Consider the following 23354-nt stretch of genomic DNA (forward strand, 5'->3'; position numbering starts at 1 on the left):
TAATCACACTTGCACATTACCTTCTGATTTCCCAAAGAAGGAGCCTGGGAGGTAGCAATTAAGATTTGTAGCCTCTAAGAAAATACATTTAGAATCAGAAAAACATGTTGTCAACTATGACACAAGTTTCTGCTCTAGCCAGCAGATGGTGCCACTTTTCTCTCTTCATAGTGTACAGGATTTTTTCCACAGTGAACAATTTGGTTATGGAGTTTTACTATTAAAGGGTAAATAATGACCACTTTAATAAAAAGAAAACAAAACAAAACAAAATTTGCTAGGTTTATCAAGAAATCTATTGGTAAAACCTATTTCATTTGTGAACAATTTTCCATACAACAAAGTTACATAAAATAGCTTCTTTGTATCATGTGAAAAAGTACCATGAAAAACATAAGAACTTTGGAGGACCCACATATGACTATGGGAGATGAATATTTTTACACACTCTACATATGAACACATCTATGTAAGATAATATGAGGGCAACATTTATTTATTCCAAAAGCAATATTTTTTTAAGAAGGAGATAGGGTTATAACTTTATATAAATTTTACCTGTTAGAGGACCAACATGAATGAGCATAAAATTGCTATTGGTCTGAGAAATTAGGAGATAAAATTAAGATTAATTTTTAAAAGTTGCACATACTTTTCAATTTGGGGAGATAATAGTAATCTTAGAATGAAATTAAGGAATGGAAATACTTAGATTTTTACTGATATGCAAAAATATAACTAATAAAATTCAAAGATAAAAAAGTAAATAATTTTCATTTTTACAATTAGCAAATTCTATTTGTCAAGTAACTTTCATTACGTTATAGTAAACAGGTATCTTACTATATTAGATTGACTAGTCTTTTATATGAAATTAGAGGTCAAATGACTTGTTTGGAAAATGAAACAAAATCCCCTTGCAGATTTACAATTTTTAGATATTTTTCTTTAGAAAAGACTAAAAAGAGACCTTAAAGGTTCTCTTGTCCAATTTTTCATCCAATAAGTTCAGACTACATCACCCCATATCAGAGAGATGCTGGGATTATTAGATATATTACTTATGACAATGAAAATAGGTTTGTTAGGGGCAGGTAGGTGGCATACTATCCTGGAGTCAGGATGATCTGAAATCAAATCCAGCCTCAGACACTTGACACTTACTAGGTTTGTGACTCTGGGTAAGTTACTTAGGCCTGATTCCCTCCTCCCTACCCCGACCCCACCCCCCCAAGAAAGAAAGAAAGAAAACAAAACAGGTGTGTTTTTTTTAAAAAAGAAGCAAGCAACAAATTTGGACTTTCAATCAGTATTTTTTAAAAGTACTTTACATAAACTATATTACAATTCCCTATAAATGAAATCTTACTGATGTTCTTATTTGGAGATAGCATGAATATGGTCTATTAATACGCAAGTAGATAGTCCCTTGAGTTCAAATATCAGCACATGTATCTTGGACAGAAACAGCAGACGGACAATGAAGTGCACCCAGAGTTGACTATGAGGAGAATGAGCTAAATTATAATTGGGAAACCACACAGTGCTGCTAATGATCCTAAGCTCCTCCTCAAAACCAATACTCATATTTTTCATTACCAACATTTTTCCAGTGATGCTTTATACTTCAAAGCATGAGACAGGATCATTTTCCTTTTTTAATGCAAAAAATTTTATAGATTTTTCCAAATTATATGTAAAAACAATTTTTAACTTTTGTTTTTTAGAATTTCAAGTTCCAAATTCTTTCCCCCTCCCTCCCCTTCCCTCTCTCTGAGACAGCAAGCAGTTAGAGATTATACACATACAGTCATGCAAAACATCTCTCCATATTAGTTACGTTGCAAAAGAAAAAAACAATAAAAATAAAGAAAGTATTGAAAAAATATGTTTTGATCCATATTCAGACTGACAGGACCATTTTCAAAGAATTAAAATGGTAGATAACCCAAAGGATAAAGGAAAAGTACATGGTGAGCACCAGGCTGCAGAATATTACTGATGACAAATTGTTCAGGAGAAGCAGTATGAAAGAAATTATCAAAGAAATGTATGAATACTACATGAGGTATATCAGTCATAGTTTCAGAAGGGATAACCATAGTGACACAAAGTCAAGTGCTCTCCTTGCAGAAATGGAAGACATGGACATGACAGGAAGACATGGACAAGGTTGACACAAGATGAAAAGTGTAATCTTCATTAGAAGGAGTACCCACTTTGCTCAGATCCCAAAGCCATCACAATATCAAAACATTACTTGTGTAAATTTTATTATCTCCTGTATTCAATTCTAAATTCCTAGAAAGAGAGAGCTAAATTTCATTCATTCATTTATTTATTTCCCTTTTGGCATAGGATATAGTAAGTACTTGTATTTCTCTTTTTTAGGGCACAGGTTAAATTATGGTAATTCTGATCTATACAAATAGTGTTTATATAATCTCAAAAATAATCTTCAAATTAATTTTCTAGAGACATACCTACCTTTCTTTGGTCTTTTCTAGCAATTTCTTCTCACTACTAATTTCTTTGTAGGAATGGTTCATGTACCTCTTTTTTATCAAATGAGTGTCTTTTTCATTCATAGTTAGTCTCAGGTTTTCAGACTGTTATTACTTCTCTTATTAATATTTTCCCTGTTAGTTTTTCTGTTTGTATTCAAGGTCTATAACTGAATTTTCTTGCCTGAGATCTCTGATAATTTCAGCCTTTTACAAAAATTATTCGTTATTGCTTATTTTCTAACTCTTTCCACTTTGATTGCATTTTTCCTGGGGGCTAAACCTCAAAGCATCCTCAACCTTCTCTTATGCTGGACAATTCATTCACATTTTACCTGCTTCAGTCTCTGCCCCAAGTGACTTCCGGGAGAAAAGGATTGGCCCAACCAGAGTACTCCCAGTCAGAGTAAACTTCTGGCTTTTGGTTTTCCCTTACTTGGGGAGGTTGGGAGGGGGGAAGCTGGGAGGAGGATGGAGGTAACAGCTGTTCTGTTGCAAACTTGCAGGTTGACTGATGCAGTCATGAGAGCTTGATGGTCAGTGGGGTAATGGGTGCTGAATAAGTATGTTAGAGGTTAGAAATTAACCTCTGTTGTTAGTTCATTAGGTTGTTACCTCATTAGGATTCTTCATGTCTTAAACTGTGGAGAAATTGCTTTATCTTTTGTGCATGATTCCTATCACAGAGAGTTCTGAGAGACTGTGAGGATCAGAGAAAATGTCTTATCCTCTATTTTGGTGGTCAGGTGACCTGGACGTTGGCAACTCATTTCATAACTCTACTTAGGAGCACAGGATTTTAAAGCTGGAAGGAATATTATTATTCATCTAGTCCAATATTTTCATTTCTACAGATGAGAAAGCAGGCCCAAAGAAGCCAAGAGACTTGTCTAAGGTCACACAGATTTGAGTAGCAACTGTTCAGTTGTTCAGTTGTATCTGATTCCACATATTCCCATGGACTTGTCCACAAGGTTTTCTTGGCAAAGATATTGAAGTGGTTTACCATTATTTCTCTAGTATGACCCCATTTTGCAGATGAGAATCTGAGGGTAATGGGGGATAAGTGACATGCCCAGGGCCACACAGCTAAGGCTTAGTTTGATCTTCCTGACTTCAGGCATGGTGCTCTATCCACTCTACCATCTAGCTGCCCCTGGTACTGACTGAGTAGCAGTGCCAGGATTTATTTCCAAGGCCTTACTCTACATCTAGTGCACTTTCTACCCCTCCATACTTTTTGTATTAAGTAGAAACCTGATTTCTACAGAAAAAGCAATAGAAAAAGAAAAATCCTACAACTATTTGTGAATCTGCATCCTCTATAATAATTATGCTAAGTTTAGGTTTTATATCTGAAAATAAAAGAACAATAAACAATATATTTATGATGAGAAATAATTATAAGTAAAGCAGAATTCTTTTTTTCTTTTTCATTTAAAAAATAGTATATTAACTAGGAATGTGTTCATTAAGGAATTAAAAATAGTAGTAGTAACTGTTTGGTATTGGTGTCCAGTCAAAAATAAGAATATGTTTAAGGACTTTGGAGTTCAAATGAAAAGTACAGTTTTTTTAAACTTCTAATATAATTAGCTATTGTGCAATTTTATTTGAACTTCTATTTATCCAACATACATACTATAAATATTACTAGGTATTACAAAAGATTTCAAACAAAATGTATACCATTTGGTAATTAGTGGATATTAGATAGTTTGAATGATTTGTGGGTATTGTGAAAACCCAGAGAATGCCACAAAAAACTTACCATATACTCCTTGGTCCAGAAGTAATAAAAATTCATCCACAGCATTGCGCATCTCATACTCAGTAAGATCCAATAATGAAACCACCTTGAAATCTAGTTGTCTTAACAAATTGGTCAATTCATATACATCTACCAAGGGAGCCTTGAGCTTAGGGTGATTCCAATAATTCATATTCCCAATCAAAAGGGCTACTTTGTCTTTTGCTGTAAGAAAAAACCATAGATTAGTTTTAAAATTTAAGGGTTTCCCCCCTCTTTATAATATGTGAAGATACCAGATTCAGAAATTTCATTAAATGAATTATAACAAATATTTAAATAATAAGATTTCGTTCTATATTATTTTTAGAACACAATGTTTTTTATTATTTTACATAGAAGAAAATGCATATGCATTATCAAGATTTAAAAAAAACCCTGGAATTAAAAGATATACTTCTGAGAACCAGGTCATAAAGGTTTTAAGAGAGTCTAACACTGAAATATAGGTATTTCCTTTCATGTTAAACCAACTGTTTACTGAATAAGGACCAAAAAAAAAAAAAGAATGCTAAGACTTTCAAATGTAGCCTAAGTAATTAGAAGTACATGTAATTTTAATTTTTACAAAATAGTTATTTGATTTACAGGAAATGTGTCAATGAATTAGGGAGGATGGAAAGTTATGAGAGTCTGAATAAAGGAAATGGTAAGAATGACAGGCCAAAAAAAATATAAAAGCAGAACTGAGAGGGAATGGGTAAAGGAAGTAAAGAGAAGTACTAAATGAGGTTAGGAAAGAACAGAAGATGCTGCCAAACCTTTTTCTTCCATTTTTACTCAGGACTTAATATAATTCTTTTTTAAATGTGTCCTCAAACACTAATCACCTATTGTACTTAGCACTTCCTCAACTGTTTTCCTTAACCACTCCCTTAATTTGCTATATCAGAGTTGAGTACAGGGCCTGGTTCTGGTGTGCTTGAATGGCCACTAATACATAAACTGTGAAGATGTATAATTTATCTCTGAGTAAATCTCTATATGTCAATATATCTGTCTTTAAGGGACAAAAGTTCCTATCCATGCCAGAAAGAAGACACAATCTGCTTTAGTTGTTGTGCTAGGCCAAGGAGATACAGAGTAGAAGAATTAGGAGAGTACTGGGCCATATATCATGATGATAAATATGGTTAAAAATTAAAATAATCACTCTGAATATACCTGTGTTGTCCAGGGGAGGGAAAGAGGCACAAGGGCAAGTGACTGAAATAGATATGGGAAAAACAAGAACGGTAGTAGAGATTAATGAAACACAGTGGAGGTAAAATATTAATAGCATGGGTACTGGCAGGTTAAGTGGCAACAAGGAGCTGATGTGCCATACTACTGGGCTGATAACCTGACATGCCACCTTCCAGTACAACTGCCAGGACTTGCTGATCCCTGTCATAGAGTGTTGCTAAGTAGTTTATAATAATGAATGGCACACTTACAAAACTGCCAGTGTCTTTAAAAATAAACATGAGTTGATCAAAATATTGATTGATTTCTAATTTGAAAGACATATTCAGATGCTCTCAATAGTCAAGATGACTAATTTTACAGAAAATCCAAATTTTTTTCTTCTCTTTCCTAACACTGAAAGTCTAATGTCAAAGAAATTGTGGAAAAATTTTAAAAAGCAAAAAACCCAAACAAATCCTAATACCTACATATAAAGTTAGGCAGAAGAAAACTATTTTGCATTTAAAAGGCCTCAAACCTTTTGCCATGTGATATTCTTAGACTTTGGGTTGCTGGGTGGTACAGCTGGGCCTAGAGTCAGGAAAACTCATCTTTATGAGTTCATATCTGGCCTTGGATAATTACTAGCTATGTGATCTTGGGCAAGTCATTTAACTTTGTGTGCCTCAGTTTCACATCTGTAAAATGAACTGGAGAAGGAAATAGCAAACCACTCTGGTATCTTTGCCAAGAAAACCCCAAATGGAGTCATGAAGAGTTGGACCTTCAGGAGCAGAGGACCACAAGATTACCTAAGGAAGAGTGAACTGCCAAGTCAGGAAAACAGCAAATCAAAGTTGTCCTGCTGTTTAATAATGAGATTGGGCCAGTGAGTGGCTGTTGCACTTCTAGCTTGGGTAAGAGAGGGAGACTTTGTTACCTCCTATTCCCTCTGCCCCAAAACCCGAGTACTTTATTCCTCTCCTCTATATCTCAAAAAAGATGGTGTCCCATTCAGGCACTGTGGAGTTTTATTAATAGAAAAGGACAGAATCAAGGACATTTGTGAAACACTTCCTTCTTTCTTCCTTCCTTCCTTCCTTCTGAAATCATGGTTAAATGATTTGCCCATGGGTCACACAGCTAATAGGTGTCTGAGGCCACCAGTCCTGACTCCAGGGCTGGTGTTCCATTGTGCCAGCTAGTTGCCACTCTTCTTTTTCTTAAAAAAAAAACACCCGGTATCTCTGGTCAGATTTTTTTTGGGGGGGTCTTAAAATTTGGATGGGAAAAAATTCATCTTTATTTTCACATCTCTAATTGAAATCTACTATTTCCTACAGTTATTGAAAAACATTCTGAGATGAGGTCCAAATGCTTCATCCAGCTGCCAAAAAGGTTCATGATACACAAAATTTAAGAACCCCTGATCTAGTCTAACTCATACCTGAATAGGAACCTCATCTACAATGCCACAGAAAAATTATCATACAATATCTCATTCTATGGCTTCTAAAATACCACTCTTCTAGATCTCTTACCTAACTACTTCCTTTACTGACTCCTCTTTTTCCCAATCTGTTTGGGCGAATGTACCCTAAGATTATGTCCTTGGCTTTCCCTCTTTCCAAGCAAAATCACTAATTCCCACAATTTCAATTATTCTATGTAGATGCCTCCCAAATCTCTTTCTCGAGCCTTGAGCATTCCCCTAAGCTCCAGTACAATATCTTTTTGTTGTTCAGTCATTTCAGACTCTTTGGGATCCCATTTGGAGTTTTCTTGGCAAAGATACCAGAGTAGTTTGTCATTTCCTTCTCCAGCTTATTTTACAGATGAGGAACTGAGGCCAACAGGGTTAAGTGGCTTGTCTAGGGTCACATAGCTAGTGAATATGTGAGGCCAAATTCAAACTTAGGAAGGAAGATTCATCTTCCTTACTTCAGGCCAGACAGTCTATCCACTGTGCCACTTAGTTGTTCCACATCCTTAACTACTTACAAGGCTTTGGATTTTTTGGCTCTCTTGCAATCACATCAAATGCAACACATCCAAAGTTGAATCTATCATCTTTTCCCCAAATAACTACTCCTTTTCACTCCACTATTTTTGCCAGTGCTACCACCATTTACCCAATTTCAAAATATCCATGCATACCCACCAAATGTGAGTGTCCCCCAAAGCTCTGTCCTAGGCTCTCTTCTCTTTTCTAAGATAATCTCTCACGTGGTAATCTTATTAGTTCTCATAGTTCAACTATCATCTCTATACAGATGATTCTCAGGTGTATTTATTGAGGCATAGTCTCTCTCCTTGGCTTCAGTTCCATATCATCAAATGCCTACTAGACATTTTGAACTAGATGTCCCAAAATCACTCCAAATATATCATGTCCAAAACAGGACTCTTTCTTTTCTCCCAATCACACTCCTCTTCTGAACTTCCCAGAATAGTCAAAGGCACCATCATCCTTCCAGCTACCAAAGTTCATAACCTGTGTCGTCTTCAACTACATTCACTTGCTTACCCCACACATCCAATCATTTGTTAAATCTTGTAATTTCTTTCTCTATAATATGCTTACCACATAGACCCATTTCTCTACCAGTCACCTCCTAATTCAGGCCTTTCATCACCTCTTGCCTTGATTATTGCCATAACCTTTTTTTTTTTTTGGTGGGGCAATGAGGGTTAAGTGACTTACCCAGGGTCACACAGCTAGTAAGTGTCAAGTGTCTGAGGCTGGATTTGAACTCAGGTCCTCCTGAATCCAAGGCCAGTGCTTTATCCACTGCGCCACCTACCTGCCCCCCTGCCATAGCCTTCTAATGGGATTCTCTGCCTCGTGGGTCTCTCTATTCCAATTCATTCTCCACACAGTTGCTGAAGGGATTTTCCTAAAGATCATGTCTGATGATGTGCATCCTCTTTTCCTTCCCTCAACTCAATGAAGTCCAGTGCCTCCTTATCACCTCTGAGATCAAATAACTTTTTCTGGCATTTAAAACTCTTCACAACCTGGTCCCTTTCTACCTCTTGAGTCTTTTAACACAATCACTAAAAAGTACAGATACAGGGGCCTCCTACTTGCTGTTCCTCTCTAAATATATTTTACAATAAACTGTATATGTATTCTAGCTTCTTACTAGCTTCATAAAGTTTAAGATCTTTTTATCTACTAGTGTTCCTATCACTCTTCATACAGTAAGTACTTGATAAATGTCTATTTAATTGAATGGAAAGTCCTGCATAAACTTCTTTTGGGGGGGGGGCCAGGATAATGAGGGTTAAGTAACTTGCCCAGGGTCCCACAGCTCATAAGTGTCTGAGGCCACATTTGAACTCAGGTCTTCTTAAGTCCAGGCCTGCTGTTCTACCCACTGTTCGACCTAGCTGAACATCTGTATCCTTAGACATATGTAATGTATTTCTCTCACTATTATATGGAAAGTCTATAATCTTTTTATTGTTTGTTTGTTTTTGTGGGGCAATGGGGGTTAAGTGACTTGCCCAGGGTCACACAGCTAGTAAGTGTCAAGTGTCTGAGGCCGGATTTGAACTCAGGTCCTCCTGAATCCAAGGCCGGTGCTTTATCCACTGCACCGTCTAGCTGCCTGAAAGTCTATAATCTTGTCCCTTAATAACAACATTCTAATAGCATTTTGCTTTACTTCATTTGGGCTATAGCTAGACAACCTAATTTTTTTCTCTAGCAGCAAATTTGTTCTATCATTACAAAATGTTACACAGTTTTAAAGGTGCTAGTAGAATTCTGCATTTAAGAAATCAAGTATATAGCAGGGGTTGGTCAGTGCTAGACAGAAGTGTCACTGAGATACACTAGTCATGTTTATAAATCTCAAGAGGAGTGGTATTGAAGCTAAAACTATGTTAGGTATGCCAAAAATTTGCCTCAATGCTACAAAGATGACATAGATAAAAATATTTTATTAGTATCCTAAATTAGACCACAAATAAAACATTAAATACAAAATGAACCAACTGTTGGTCATAATTATCTTTACTATAATAAAAGCAGCTGCTAAGTTGAAATGCTTTAAATATCTTTATTACTATGACATGTTCCTTTTTAAAAGTTTTTTTTAGTTCATTGCATTATGTCCTGCATAGCCTTCTAAATGAGATCCACCATTACCCATGCTAGTTCAGCCTAATGATCCACACAAGAAGAAACAAGTGGGTAATAAATATTTTTTGTTCAAAGTATGATATGCAGCTAATATAAAGCTAATCTGTCATCACAAATACCTTAGACTGATCTCAGAATGGGAAGAAGAGAATGAGCTGCATTGTATATGGTAAATTGTGCAATGTTTTCAACAATCTCAAGCTGAGCTTTTAAATAAAAACTCATTTCTTTAATACTAGTATTGTCATGGTATTCTTACACATGAATCATGAAATACCACATCTCTGAAGAGCCCAAACTGCAGGTGAGCCAAACGGCAATGGAAAGATAGTGTGAGTAGCTAAAATTAGCCTTGGGTGCAATGAATGGCCGCTCCTCCCCCAATGTAATTGGTCTCCTCGAAATTGCCCCAGACACATAAGCCTCGAGTGCCATGCCCAACCCAGGCCCCACTCATCGGGGATGCACGCAAAAAAACCTCAGGAACCCCAGAGCTTCCTCTGCCCAGTCCCTAGCTCTCTGTGCGGGGCTCTGCTGGCCCAGGGGGACCAACAAATTAGCTTGGCATGTGTGGGGGCAGTCAGCCCAAGTTTCAGAAGGACAAAGAAGGGTTATATAACCTGCGGGGGTGGACAGTGAAAAGGGGGACTAAGAAAAGGACACTGAGGGGGGAGACTGAGAAAGGGGAGGCTACTGAGAGTGGGTGCGGCTGACAGTTGCAGAGGACTAAGGACTAAGAGTTAGTGGGGGGCGGCTGACAGTGGAGGAAGAGTGAAAGAGTGAAAGCATGTTGTGAAGAAGCAGGAAAGGAGGTATGTCCATAGAGAAGGCAGGCACAGTAGGAGGAAGCTACAGAGACAGACGGAAGAGCAGAGCAGTAAAAGGAGAGGGGTAGCTATGGAGAAAGTTAAAACGCAGTCAGGTCGTATTTTACTTTTGTTATCCTTATCTTTAAGTTTATTCACCTCAATAAACCCTGGTATTTGCTTAAATTGAAAGAGGCTGTTTCTTGTGGTCTGGGAGAAGCAGTTGGGGATTTTTAAAATGGCTAATTATAGCCTGGCTAATTAGGCAGCTAATAGCCTATAGATTAGCCAGCCAGCCAGAAGTTCACAGATTAAGACCCAGTTAGTAATAATTTTAACATTAAATGGCGACCGCAGAAGGACTTATGGGAGAGTTATAATTTTTCAGATGTTAACATAGTTATAAATTTTTCAGATTAGCAGTTATAGCTTAAATTTTTTTTACAATAGTGTGGACAATAGAGATAACAGTATATTGCCAAAGATGACCTGTACACAAGAAGTGTCACAAAATATATAATTCAGGATATGTATGCCTGGAAAATGAGGTGGGCCAATAATGCAGCAAAAATGAAAGGTAACAGATGGGAGAGCTCAAGGACTGAAATAGTATTCACTTAATGTTAAAGACCTAGAAGGCATCCTCTAGTATTTTGAGTAGACACTTTCTTCCCATTCTCTCCCCCTGCCCCAAAATGGAAGATTTATAGGAGGAGAGAGATAAGACATGCACAGGTTAAGAAAGCATGGATGAACTGTGATCTCCACTGGAAGGAGATACAATAATTAGATTATCAATGCATTTAAGCATTACCACTACAAAACAGAGGGCTAAATGCTATATTCATAAATGTAAATACATATATATACTTACATTTATATAATGTATTTACATTATATTTATATTTATTATATTTATAATATATATTATATATAATATATTATATATATTATATTTATAAATGTATTTACATTTATATATGTGTATATGTGCATACATAGAAATACACACACACACACACACACACACACACACACACACACACACACACACACACACACACACCCCTCTACTCACCAAACGGCCGGTCAGTTGATTCATCTTTAACATCTGTTTAAAAAATGAAACAAAAAGATAGTGATTATGAATTATAACATTTTTCACAGTGCCGAAAACCATTACTCACAAACAACTAAGTTTTAGATACAGTCAATCCCCTGATTTATGACAAATGAAGGGTAACATAGTGCTATATTGGGAAGAGGGATATTCCCTTCTAGCCAATCAGTAATCACTGACTGATGGGGCCAGGTCTCACTTGATGTTATAGGTACTGCCTACTTGCTTACTACTTACAGCACTTGGTCTTTACCTTCTTCACCCAGAGATATTCTTTTTCTTTTCTCCTCAGTAACTATATAAATTCTACCAAAATCCAGGGAGATTTTGATGGCTGCCCTTGTAGCTTTCTAAACTCCAGAGAAGGGATTTACTACATATTTAGCTCTACCTTTGACACTTTGGTAATAGGAACAAGGCTCTTGCCCTTACGCTTGCATCCCTCCATTGCAAACTTATCTCAGGGAATGGAGTCCTATCCTGAACTCTAATAATAGCAGCTGGCTGCCAGAAACTTGCTATTAGATCTCTCAGATAAATGACCCCCTGACTTCCTGGACCTACGCCTTTTAGCTTTCTTCAAGATTTTTCTGATACATAGGTAACCTCAATGAAATACTTGTCTTTTGCCAGCCCTCCTAGTCATAGGATCATGGATCTAGTGCTGTAAGGGAGTTCAGAAGTTATCCAGTCCAATCCCCTCCTTTTACAGGTGAGTAAAATGAGGCCAAGAAGTGTTTAGTAGCTTGCACAGAGTTACACAGGTACTAAGTACAGAGCCGGGATTCACATGCAGGTCCCATTACTCCAAATCATTGTTATTTCTACATGTTTACATTCTCTTGGTAAAACATTTCCTAGTATACTTCTATGACTCTGTAATGTCCTCCATATGGATAATCCCTTTCTTGATGTAGAACATAACTTCTCTCTGTCTTTGCAACCTCTGCAAGTAAGCCTTTCCATAAATCCTTAACTAGCAGTCAATCAAAAGTAGTAGGAACTTTCTTCTAGGATTCTTGAAACAACACACAGGCACTAAGGCATGATGGGGCAAGCATTTTTTCCTCTCTCAATTATGCTAAATGACTAGTCCATCTCCTTTCTAGGTCATACACATATGATGATATCCTTTTTCTCTTCACCCTCTATCCAAGGGTTCTTATCCTCAGGTACAGAGACCCTTCCCACTCCCCACAAGATTCTGTAGGCAGACTTCAGGAAGTCCATGAATTTGAATGGGAAAAATTATATCTTTATTTTCACTAACTTCTAACTAAAATTTAGTATTTCACTCAATTATTTAAAAAAACATTGTAAAAAGGGGCTCATAGGCTTCATGAGATTATTAAAGAGGTCCATGACACATGATAGATTAAGAAATCCTTGCTCTATACCATCTCACTTGGTGATCTCATCAGCTTCAATGGGTTCTATTATCGTCTGTATTCAGATGTGTCCCATATGTATCTATCCAGCTCTAATTCTCTCCTGAGCTACAATACTATATAAACAACAGCCTTTTGGATGTATATTCCACAGGCATCTCAAAAACATATCCAAAACAGAACACATCTTTCCCCCGAATCATACCATTGAGGGCATCACCATTCTCCCAGGCATACAAACCCTGAATCTCAGTAGCATCTTTGACTATTCTCCTTCATCCCAAATATCTAATCTATTGCCAAATCTTGTCATTTCTATACAACATCACTCATACACATTACCTTCTTTCTACTCATACAGCCACAACTCTAATTCAGCTCCTCATCTTCTAGACACATATAATAATATTCTAACTCATCTTACTGGCTAGAGTGTTTCCCCAATCCAATCAATTTTCCACTAACCTGACAAGGTAATTCTTCTAAAATGTGGGTCTAACCATGCCAAACCCCAATTCAATGAACTGCAGTGGCTCCCTATTACCTCTAAGCTCAAATATAAACTCTTATATTTGGCATTTAAAGCTTTTCATAACCTATCTTTCCAGTCCCATCTACACACTCTGTGACACAGGCTCTATTTCCTGTTACTTCCTAGCACAAGATATCCCATTCTCACTTACATAAGCTGTCCTTCACACATAGAACACTCCACTCATCCACCTCTTCCTTGGTTTCCCCAACTTCCCTCCAAGAATGAGCTCAAACCCTATCTACCCAAGGAGCTTTATGCCAGGTTCCCATGTTAGTTGTTTTTTTGTGTGTGTGTGAGGCAATTGGGGTTAAGTGACTTGCCGAGGGTCACACAGCTAGTGTCAAGTGTCTGAGGCTGGATTTGCCCATTTTAAAAAAAAATTCAAATTTGTTATTCATTTCCAAATTATCTTCCTCCTCCTCCCTCTCCTTCATCCATTAAGAAGGCAAAAAACATAAAGTTCATTACAAATGGAAAAGAAAATATGCAATCTGTTTTTGTTTTTGTTTTTGCGGGGCAACAGGGTTAAGTGACTTGCCCAGGATCTCACAACTAGTAAGTGTCAAGTGTCTGAGGCCCGATTTGAACTCAGGTCTTCCTGAATCCAGGGCCAGTGCTTTATCCACTGCTCCACCTAGCTGCCTCTGAAAATATGCAATCTGCACAAAATATTCAATCTGCACTCTAAGTCCATTACTTCTCCATTTCCAGTTGAAAAACTTGTTTCATTATGAGTCCTGTGAAATTGTGCTTGGTCATTGTGATTATTAGAGTTCCTAAGTCTTTCAGCTTTTATTTTCTTTACAATATTATTGTTATTGTAAAAACTTTTCTCCTGGTTGTGTTCACTTCACATCAGTTCATGCAAGTCTTCCCGGGTTTTCCTTAAACTATTTCCTTGATTCTTTCTTTTCTTTTTTTCTTCTTCTTTTTTTTTTTTAGTGAGGCAATTGGGGTTAAGTGACTTGCCCAGGGTCACACAGCTAGTAAGTGTTAAGTGTCTGAGGCCAGATTTGAACTCAGGGCCTTACTGCACCACCTAGCTGCCCCTCCTTGATTATTTCTTACAGCACCACAACAGTATTCCATGAAATTTATATATCATCATTTGTTTGGCCATTCTCCAATTGATGGGCATCCTCTCAGTTGCCTATTCTTTACTACCACAAGAGCTGCTATAAATATTTTTGTACCTATGTCTTTTCCCTCTTTCTTTGATCTTCTTGGGAGTACAGACCTAGTAGTGCTATCACTGGGTCAAAGGGTATACCCAATTTAATAGCTATTTGAGCATAGTTCCAAATTGCTTTCTGGAATGGTTGGGCTATTTCACAGCTCCACCAACTATTCATTAATGTACCTGTTTTTCCACATTCCCTGCAGCATTTGTCATCTTAACTAAATCAAAAGATGTAAGGTGGTACTTCAGAGTTGTCTTAATTTGCATTTCTCTTATTATTAGTGATTTTACTTTCATTTGGCTATTGATAGTTTGGATTTCTTCCCTGAAAACTGCTTATCATATCCTTAGACGACTTATCAATTGGAGAATGTCTCTTGTGCTTGGAAATTTAACTGTTTTCTATATATTTTAGAAATGAGTTCTTTATCAGAGAAACTTGATACAAATTTTTCCCCAGTTTCCTGCTTTTCTTCTCATTTTGGCTGTATTGGTTTTGTTAGTGCAAAACCTTTTTAAAATTATGTAGTCAAAATTATCCATTTTACATCCTGTAAACTTTTCTATCTCTTGTTCATTCATAAACTCTTCCTCTAGTTCTGACAAGCAATTTTTCCTCTACTCCACTAATTTGATTACATCATTACCCTTTATGTTTAAATCATGCACCCATTTTGAGCTTATACTATATGTATATATATAACATACAATATACATGTATATACAATATACAATGTGAGATTTTGGCTATAGCTAGTTTCTGTCAGACTGCTTTCCAGTTTTCTCAATTTTTTGTCCAATAGCTGGATCTTTGGGTTTATCAAATACCACATTTCTGTGCTCATTTGCTTCTGTATTTTGTGCATCTAATCTATTCCACCAATTAATATCTTTATTTCTTACCTATTACCAAAATTTTTTTTTATAATTATGGCTTAGAGGTATAATTTGAGAGAAGGTATAGCTAAATATTGACTCCTTCTCATTAAAAATAATGGATTACCTTGTTATTCTTGTTTTTTTTTTGTTCTATCAGATGAATTTTATTATTTTTTTCTACATTTTTAAATTAGTCCTTTGGCATGACACAGAATAAGTAAATTATTTTAGGTAGATTGTAATTTTTATGTTATTGCCTTAGCCTACCCATGAGCAATTAATATTTTCTGATTATTTCTATCTGCCTATATTTGTGTAAAGAGTCCTTTGCCAAGATGGTAGAGGAAAGGCAGTAACTTCAAGGAGCTCCCCATACGATCCCTCCAAATAGCTCCAAAGTCTTTTGTAATTGTATTTACACAATCCCCGTATGTCTTGGCAAGTAGACCCCCCCCCAAGTATTTTATACTATCTGTAATTATTTTAAATAGAATTTCTCTAGCTCTTCTGGATTTTGTTGGTAATTATAGAAATATGGATAATTTGTGTGGGTTTATATTATATCCTGCAAGTTTGCTGAAGCTATTTCAATTAATTTTTTAGTTGACTATTTAGGGCTAAGTAAAACATCATATCATCTATAAAAATTGATATTCTTCTTTGCCTAAACGTATTCCTTTATTTTTTGTCTTATTGCTCTAGTTAGTATTTCTACAATAGTGAATAGTAATGGTAATAATGGACACCCTTGCTTTACTCCCAATTTTATTGGAAAGGCTTATAGCACATCCCTATTACAGAAAAGATTGGTTCTTGATTTTAGGGATGCTACTTATCATTTTAAGGAGAGCTATTTATTTCTATGCTTTCTATGTTTTTTTTTATTTCTATGCTTTCTTAAAAAATTTAAACAGGAAGGGGTGTTGCACTTTATTTCAAGTTTTCTCTGCATCTGTCAAAATATGATTTTTGTTCTTTTTCTTATTAATATAGTCAATTATCATTATAGTTTTCCTAATATTAAATAAGCCCTATATTCTTGGTATAAATCCAGCTTGATAATGGGGTTTGCTCTTTGTGATATATTGCTGTAATCTCTTTGCTAATATTTTATATAAAATGTTTATTCTTTGGGGAAATTGGTCTAATTTTCCTTCTGTGTTTTGTCTCTGCCCGATTTAGGCATCAAGATCATATCTGTGTCATCATCAAAGGACAGTGGTAGGACCCTGTCCTTATATATTTTCTCAAATTGTTTGTAGTGTAGTGTATTGTAGTATTAGTATTGTATTGTAATAGTAGTATTGGAATTGTTCTTTAAATGTTTGGTACAATTTATATGTAAATCCATCCAGTCCTAGGGCCCCCTTTTTTTTTTAATTAGGGAGTACAGTTATGGCTTGTTCAATCTCTTTTTCTAAGATAAGGTATTTAATTTCCTATTTTGTTAGTCTGGGCAATTTATATTTTTGTAAATATTTATACATTTCATTTACATTGCTAGTCTGGCATATAGCTGGGTGAAATAGATCCTAATAATTTTATTTTTCATCAGTTTATAAATTCACATTTTTCATTTTTCATATTGGTAATTTGGTTTTTTAAAATTCAAATTACTTAATTGCTTATCTATTTTGTTTTTTTTCTTTTAAAAAAAAGCACCTAATTTTAATTATTAGTTCGAATTTTTAAAAATTCCTTTCAATTTTCTTAATCTCTTTGATTTTCTGGATTTCTACTTTGGCGTTTAATTTGGGATCTTAAATTCATTGATTTTTGGATTTTTTTACTTGCATGCCAAAATCTGCTTTTTCTCCTTTTTAATGATGTCAACATTTAGAGATCTAAATTTTCCTCTAAGTATCATTTTGGTTATATCTCACAAATGTTGGCATGTTTTCTCATTGTTGTCATTATCTTTAATAAAATTACTGATTGTTTCTGGTGTTTTGTTCTTTGACTCACCCATTCTTTTTTTGGGGGGGGGGCGGCAATGAGGGTTAAGTGACTTGCCCAGGATCACACAGCTAGTAAGTTTCAAGTGTTTGAGACCGGATTTGAACTCAGGTCCTCCTGAATCCAGGGCTAGTGCTTTATCCACTGCTCTACCTAGCTGCCCCCTCACCCATTCTTTTGGATTAAGTTATTTAGTTTCCAATTAACTTTTAATCTATGCTTCAAAGATCCTTTATTAAGTATAATTTTTATGCACTGTGGTTAGAAAAAAGATGCATTTAATATTTTTACTTTTCTGCATGGCTGGGAGGTGTAAAACTAAATAAGTAAATAGTTTTATTGTCTCTTTCCTTGTTTTTCATTTAACTTTTAAGAATTTAGATACTATGTCATTTGGTATATCTATTTATCTATCTATAAATTCACTGTCTATAGTACCTTTTTAGCAAAATATATTTTCCCTCTCTTTTAATTAGGTCTATTTTTGCTTATGTCCCTTGCTTAAACTGTGTCTTTTCCAATGTATTACTTGTAAACAACGTATTACTGGATTCTATTTTTTAATCCATTATTATCCTCTTCCATTTTATGAATGAGTTCATCCTATTCAAATTCATAGCTATAATTACTGTGTACTTCTCCTTCATTCTATTTTCTTAGGCTTTTTGTTCTTTTTTTCTCAGTCCCCTTAAAAAGTCTCTTTTACTTCTACCACCTCTTCTAATCTACCTTCCCTTTTACTCTTCTTTCCCTTCTTCCTTGCTGAATGAAACACATTCCTGTACCCAACTGTGTGTATATGTACTCTACCTTCCTGGAACTAGTTCAGATAAAAGGGAGATTCCAGTGTCACCTGCTCCCCTGAATGCTTTCTTGGTTGTGTAAACCTTTTACAGCCCATTTATATGAGATGTTTTTTCCCCTTCTTCCTCTCCTACCCCACCTTTCCACTCTTCTTTTGAGATCATCCAAACATAAAAGAACCAAACCCAGGCCCTCTGTCTCATTAGATTCTTCTAAGATCTCCAGTAATGATATAATTTTGAGGGATTATATGTATCATCTCACCATAAAAGAATGTAAACAGTTTCATCTTGTTCAGTCCTTCATGATTTCAGTCATGTTTACTTTTCTATGCTTCTCTTGACCCCTGTGTTTGTATCAAATTTTCCGCTCAGCTCTTACCTTTTTATCAGATATGTTTGGAAGCGCCCCCCACCTTTTTTCATCAGGCCCATTCTTCCCTTACCCCTTTAGCATAAGATTATCATGCTAGGTGGGCAGCTAGATGGCACAATAGATAGAACATTGGCCCTGAAATTGGGAGGACCCGAGTTCAAATCTTACCCCAGATGCTTACGAGCTGTGACCCTGGGCAAGTCACTTAATCTCAATTGCCTTAAACATCCAGGGCCATGTTCAGTTGTCCTGATATATATCTTGTCACTGGACCCAGATGGTTCTGGAGGTGAGAGGTTGGTGACTTTGCACAGTCCTGCCTCACTTAAATCCAATTCACTCCAAGTCTTACCATCACCCTAATGTCATGGTCCTCTTTGAGAATGAAGGGCAAGGCAACAATTATGTTGGTTAGGTTATTCTTGGTTGTAAGAAGACTAGATCCTTTGCCTTCCAGAATATCATATGCTAAGTTCTCTGCTTCTTTTTAGTAGTGGCTGCTAAACCCGGTGTAATCCTAACTATGGTTCTGTAATACTTGATTTTTTTTCCTTTTTCACTATTTGCAATATTTTTTTTCTTGACTGGGGAGCTCTTGATTTGGAGTACATTATTCCTGAGAGTTTTCATCCTAATATGGTTCTGTAATAACTTGAATTTTTTTCCTTTTTGGCTGTTTGCAATATTTTTTTCCTGACCAGGGAGCTTTTAATTTGGGGTATATTATTCCTTAGAGTTTTCATCCCGAGATGATTCTGTAATACTTGATTTTCTTCTTCTTTTTGGCTGTTTGCAATATTTTTTTCTTGACTAGGGAGCTCTTGATTTGGGGTATATTATTCCTGGGAGTTTTCATCCTGAAATTTCTTTCAGAAGGTGACCAGTGTATTCTTTCAATTTCTACTTTGCCCTCTGGTTCTAAGATAAGATGGCAGTTTTCTTTGAAATATGATGTCTCCACTTTTTTTTTCATGGCTTTTAGGTTATCCAATGATTCTGAAATGCTTTTCTTCAATCTATTTTCCAGATCAGTTGTTTTTCCTATGAGATATTTCACATTTTCTTCTACCTTTCAAACTTTTGAATTTTATCATATCTTGACATCTTAGGAATCATTGGCTTCAATGTGATCAATCTAATTTTCAAGGAATTTGGAAAAATTTAAAATGTGCAATTTTTCCAAATGCAAGTAAGCCCATGCATCATTCTATTTAATTCTGGGTCCAGTTCATTGTTCAATGGTAGAATCTAAATGTGTTATATGCACTGATGGATGAACTCCTAATACTTATAAGGATAATACATAACATTCATCTACTAATTTTTATCCATGAAAGGTGAAACTTTTGAATCACTGAAAATTTTATTTGAGAGGCTCTGCAATCTTTTGGTTTTGTTGTTGTTCAGGCATTTTTCAGTTGTGTCCAACACTTTCTGACCCCATTTGGGGTCAGAGATAGGTTTGCTATTTCCTTCTCCAGCTCATTTTATACATGAGGAAACTGAGGCAACCAGGGTTAAGTGATTTGCAGGGTCACATAGTTAGCAAGTATCTGAGGCCACATTTGAATTCACAGAGGAAAGTTCCTAACTCCAAAGCTGGCTCTCTATCCACTGAGCCATCTAGCTGCTCCTGCAATCTTTTGGAGCTTGATTTAATCCTCAAAATGTCATTTACAAACAGAAGTATCTGTAGTAACATATCACCTATATGGAATATCCCATTTGAATTTTGTGCTAAATGTGGCAAATACCCTTTGGTGAAACCACATCTCTATTCTATGTATGTTGCTTACCCTCTTTGTGGGTCAGCTTCCTCATTTGTAAATGAGAGGGTAGGATCAGGAGATCTGAGCTCCCTTCCTGGTCTAAATCTGTGATCCTACGATCTGTCTGATATTGAAAAGATGGCCATACAGAGCCATCTCTGTTGAATCTATCAGAGTCTTATATGACCTTAACACATACATTAAAGACATCTTATTGGAGGACAGTCTTTAAAGATTCATTTTGCTCTATCAACTTAAATGCCTTTCTATAGTCACAACAAGAACAATGCAATCCTATAGCCTTGACACTTTTCAATTATATAACTACATAAAAATATGGTTTGCTATAGAATATCATGTGTGAAATCCTGTCTGTTTTGTTCCTGTGTTTTCATAAAGTTCTTGATAAGTGTATAAATTTCTATAATAAATGATTTTGTAGAGAAAACAATGTAAGCATTTGTCAATAGTGACTGACAGTGTCATAACTGCCTTTTCCACTTGACATTAGTGATTTCCCCTCCCAATCATTTACTCCTTCCCCATTTTAAGATACCTTGATGATTAATCCCTCAGTGAATGCCCTGAAAAATGTAAAGATCTCTTCTGTGTACAATTTATCTGGTGAAGCTGCTCTTCTCATCTTTGTCTTCTTTAACATTATTTCTACTTCCTCATGGAGAATATTGGTGATTATGTTACAGTCCAAGTGGGGTGGTTCAGCTATCACTGATGGAGTAAAGTTTGTTGTGGGATCTCATTGATATGTTGTTTCTAGTTTCATAACTACTTAGAATGATATAATTTAATTTGGTCTTTCACTACATTTTCTGTAAATCTATTTTCTCCCCATACTATACCACTGTTTCATGAGGTGATACTACTCATAACCTATTACCATAAGATGTTCTTGGCTATCTTTGTCATTCCTTTCCAAGGAGATCAAGTGTTTGTTGGTCAAAATGATTTCAACACTGTTCTGGCCTTCTCCTCATAGTACTCACACTTGTTTTTTATCAGTGAAACAACTGTAGTTTATCACCATGTTGTCCCCACAAATGTTTTTTATTTCTTAGCAATTTGAGAGTATAAACTCTTTAATTTTTCATTTATGGAAGCATTCACAATAGTCAAGAGTTTCTGTGTGACAATGGTCAGATCCAATAACCACCCTGCTTCTCTGTCTGCAAAATGAGGGTTGGACTAGATGTCCTCAGAAGTAACTTCCAGTTCTAGAATTATGACTGAATTTCTGTAATAGAATACATGGTTACAATTGGAGACAAGTATTTCTACTAGAGATCTTGGTGGATGAAAAAAAAAATTAAATGTCATGCTCTTTTAAGGGGCTTGAGTAGGGGGAGAGAGACATCACTAAATTTCAGTTCCTATATGAAAGAAGAGATAATAGATAAGGAGCAGGATTATAATAGATTTTCTGTTTCCACCAAAAACAGAAAAAGGAGCAAATAAATAGAAGGAAAAGGAATTTAGAGTATTCAATAAGAAGGCTTCCTGATTGTAAAAATTATGAAATAATTGAAGATATTATTGTGATATTTCCTCACCATTCAGATTTGAAGCAAGTCCTGGTGATTAAAAATAAATTATAATAGAGGGTGGCCCAAAAATCATGAAGAGGTTTCAATATTTAATAACTTATTTTTTATATTGAATTTATAATATCATAGCATCCTATACAGTATATATAGGAAATGAATTTACATTCTGTGTGAAAAATTAAACCTTGTAAATGGCAAAAAGTAAAGAAAAAATTATTTTCAAAAAGTTATCAAAACATTGTGACTTTTGGTCCACCCTGTACATAATCATTGAGAAATACAGTGTGTCCCAAAAGTCTTAGAGCAGTTTTAAGCTACTAAAGTTAACAACTGCTCTAAGATTTTTGAGAAACCCTCTACATTCTATACAACAAACTTGAAAAAGGAGGAAACTTCTAACTACAAAGTGATATATTGGTCTATTTATTTAGTCAAATCTCTTGCTCAGTTTCCTAACATGATTTTATGGGCTTAGCTTCAGTTCTTTTCTGAGGGACTGCCAAAAGCATATACTCAGGGGTGCTATTTGTTAGCTGGTCTCACTAAATCACCTTTTACCTCAGATAAAAAACTCATTAAGCCAAGCTACTTCAGGTATATATCTTTAATTAGGCATTTAGAGAACTACCCTGATCCAAATATAGTTCCATTAATGCCCTCTGATACAAGTGTTTTCTACTTAGCCAGTTCAGGGATGTTCTTTACTTGACTGATCAACTGAGATAAAGACACTCTCTACTCCACAACAGTTTAATGTGGTTAGAATTATTTTCTTCTGGCTTTATCATGGCTAAAACGCTGGACTTGGAGGCAGGAAGACCTGAGGTCATGCCTCAGACATTTATGAGCTTGTATAAACCAGGTCAGCTCATGTAACCTCTCTCTCAGTTTCAAATTTCTCATCTGTAAAATGGGGATAATAATAGCACATAACTGGCAGAGTTAAGTATCAAATGAAATAGTTTATCTAAAGGGATATGCAAACATTAAAGCACTATTAGTAGCAGATGTCAACTATTATTATTATTGTTATTAAAATGAGAGTTCACAGGATCATAGATTTTGATCTAGAAGGGAGGTTAAAAGTCACTGAGTCTAATACCCTTATTTTACAAATGAGGAAACGGAGGTTCTGAGAAGTTAAATGCCTTGCCCAGCTACTATTAGAAATGGGATTTAAACCCAAATCTTCCTGATGCCAAGTCCAATACTCTAGACAATATCTCGTTATCAAACTGTGCCACTTCAAGTGCCAATACTTTTTCATAACACATAAATTACTTTAAAATTCCTGTACTTCCTGTAGTTTCAGGATCCTGAATTCTAATAAAGGTGTGAATGGTATTGAG

At 35.7% G+C, this 23354-nt stretch overlaps 1 protein-coding gene across 2 annotated transcripts in view; it reads right to left on the reverse strand.

The window, feature by feature from the left end:
- Positions 1 to 23354, reverse strand: part of MALT1 (MALT1 paracaspase) — an 88606-nt gene that overhangs the window by 29941 nt on the left and 35311 nt on the right. For both annotated transcript variants that reach the window (XM_043976138.1, XM_043976137.1), the window contains 2 exons: positions 11516 to 11548; positions 4276 to 4479 (listed from right to left, as the gene is read on the reverse strand). In XM_043976138.1, coding sequence (XP_043832073.1) covers positions 4276 to 4479; positions 11516 to 11548 — 237 coding nt within the window. The remainder of the gene's footprint in view (positions 1 to 4275; positions 4480 to 11515; positions 11549 to 23354) is intronic.

This window comes from Dromiciops gliroides, chromosome 1, assembly GCF_019393635.1.
Source record: "Dromiciops gliroides isolate mDroGli1 chromosome 1, mDroGli1.pri, whole genome shotgun sequence".
NCBI classification, from domain to species: Eukaryota; Metazoa; Chordata; class Mammalia; order Microbiotheria; family Microbiotheriidae; genus Dromiciops; species Dromiciops gliroides.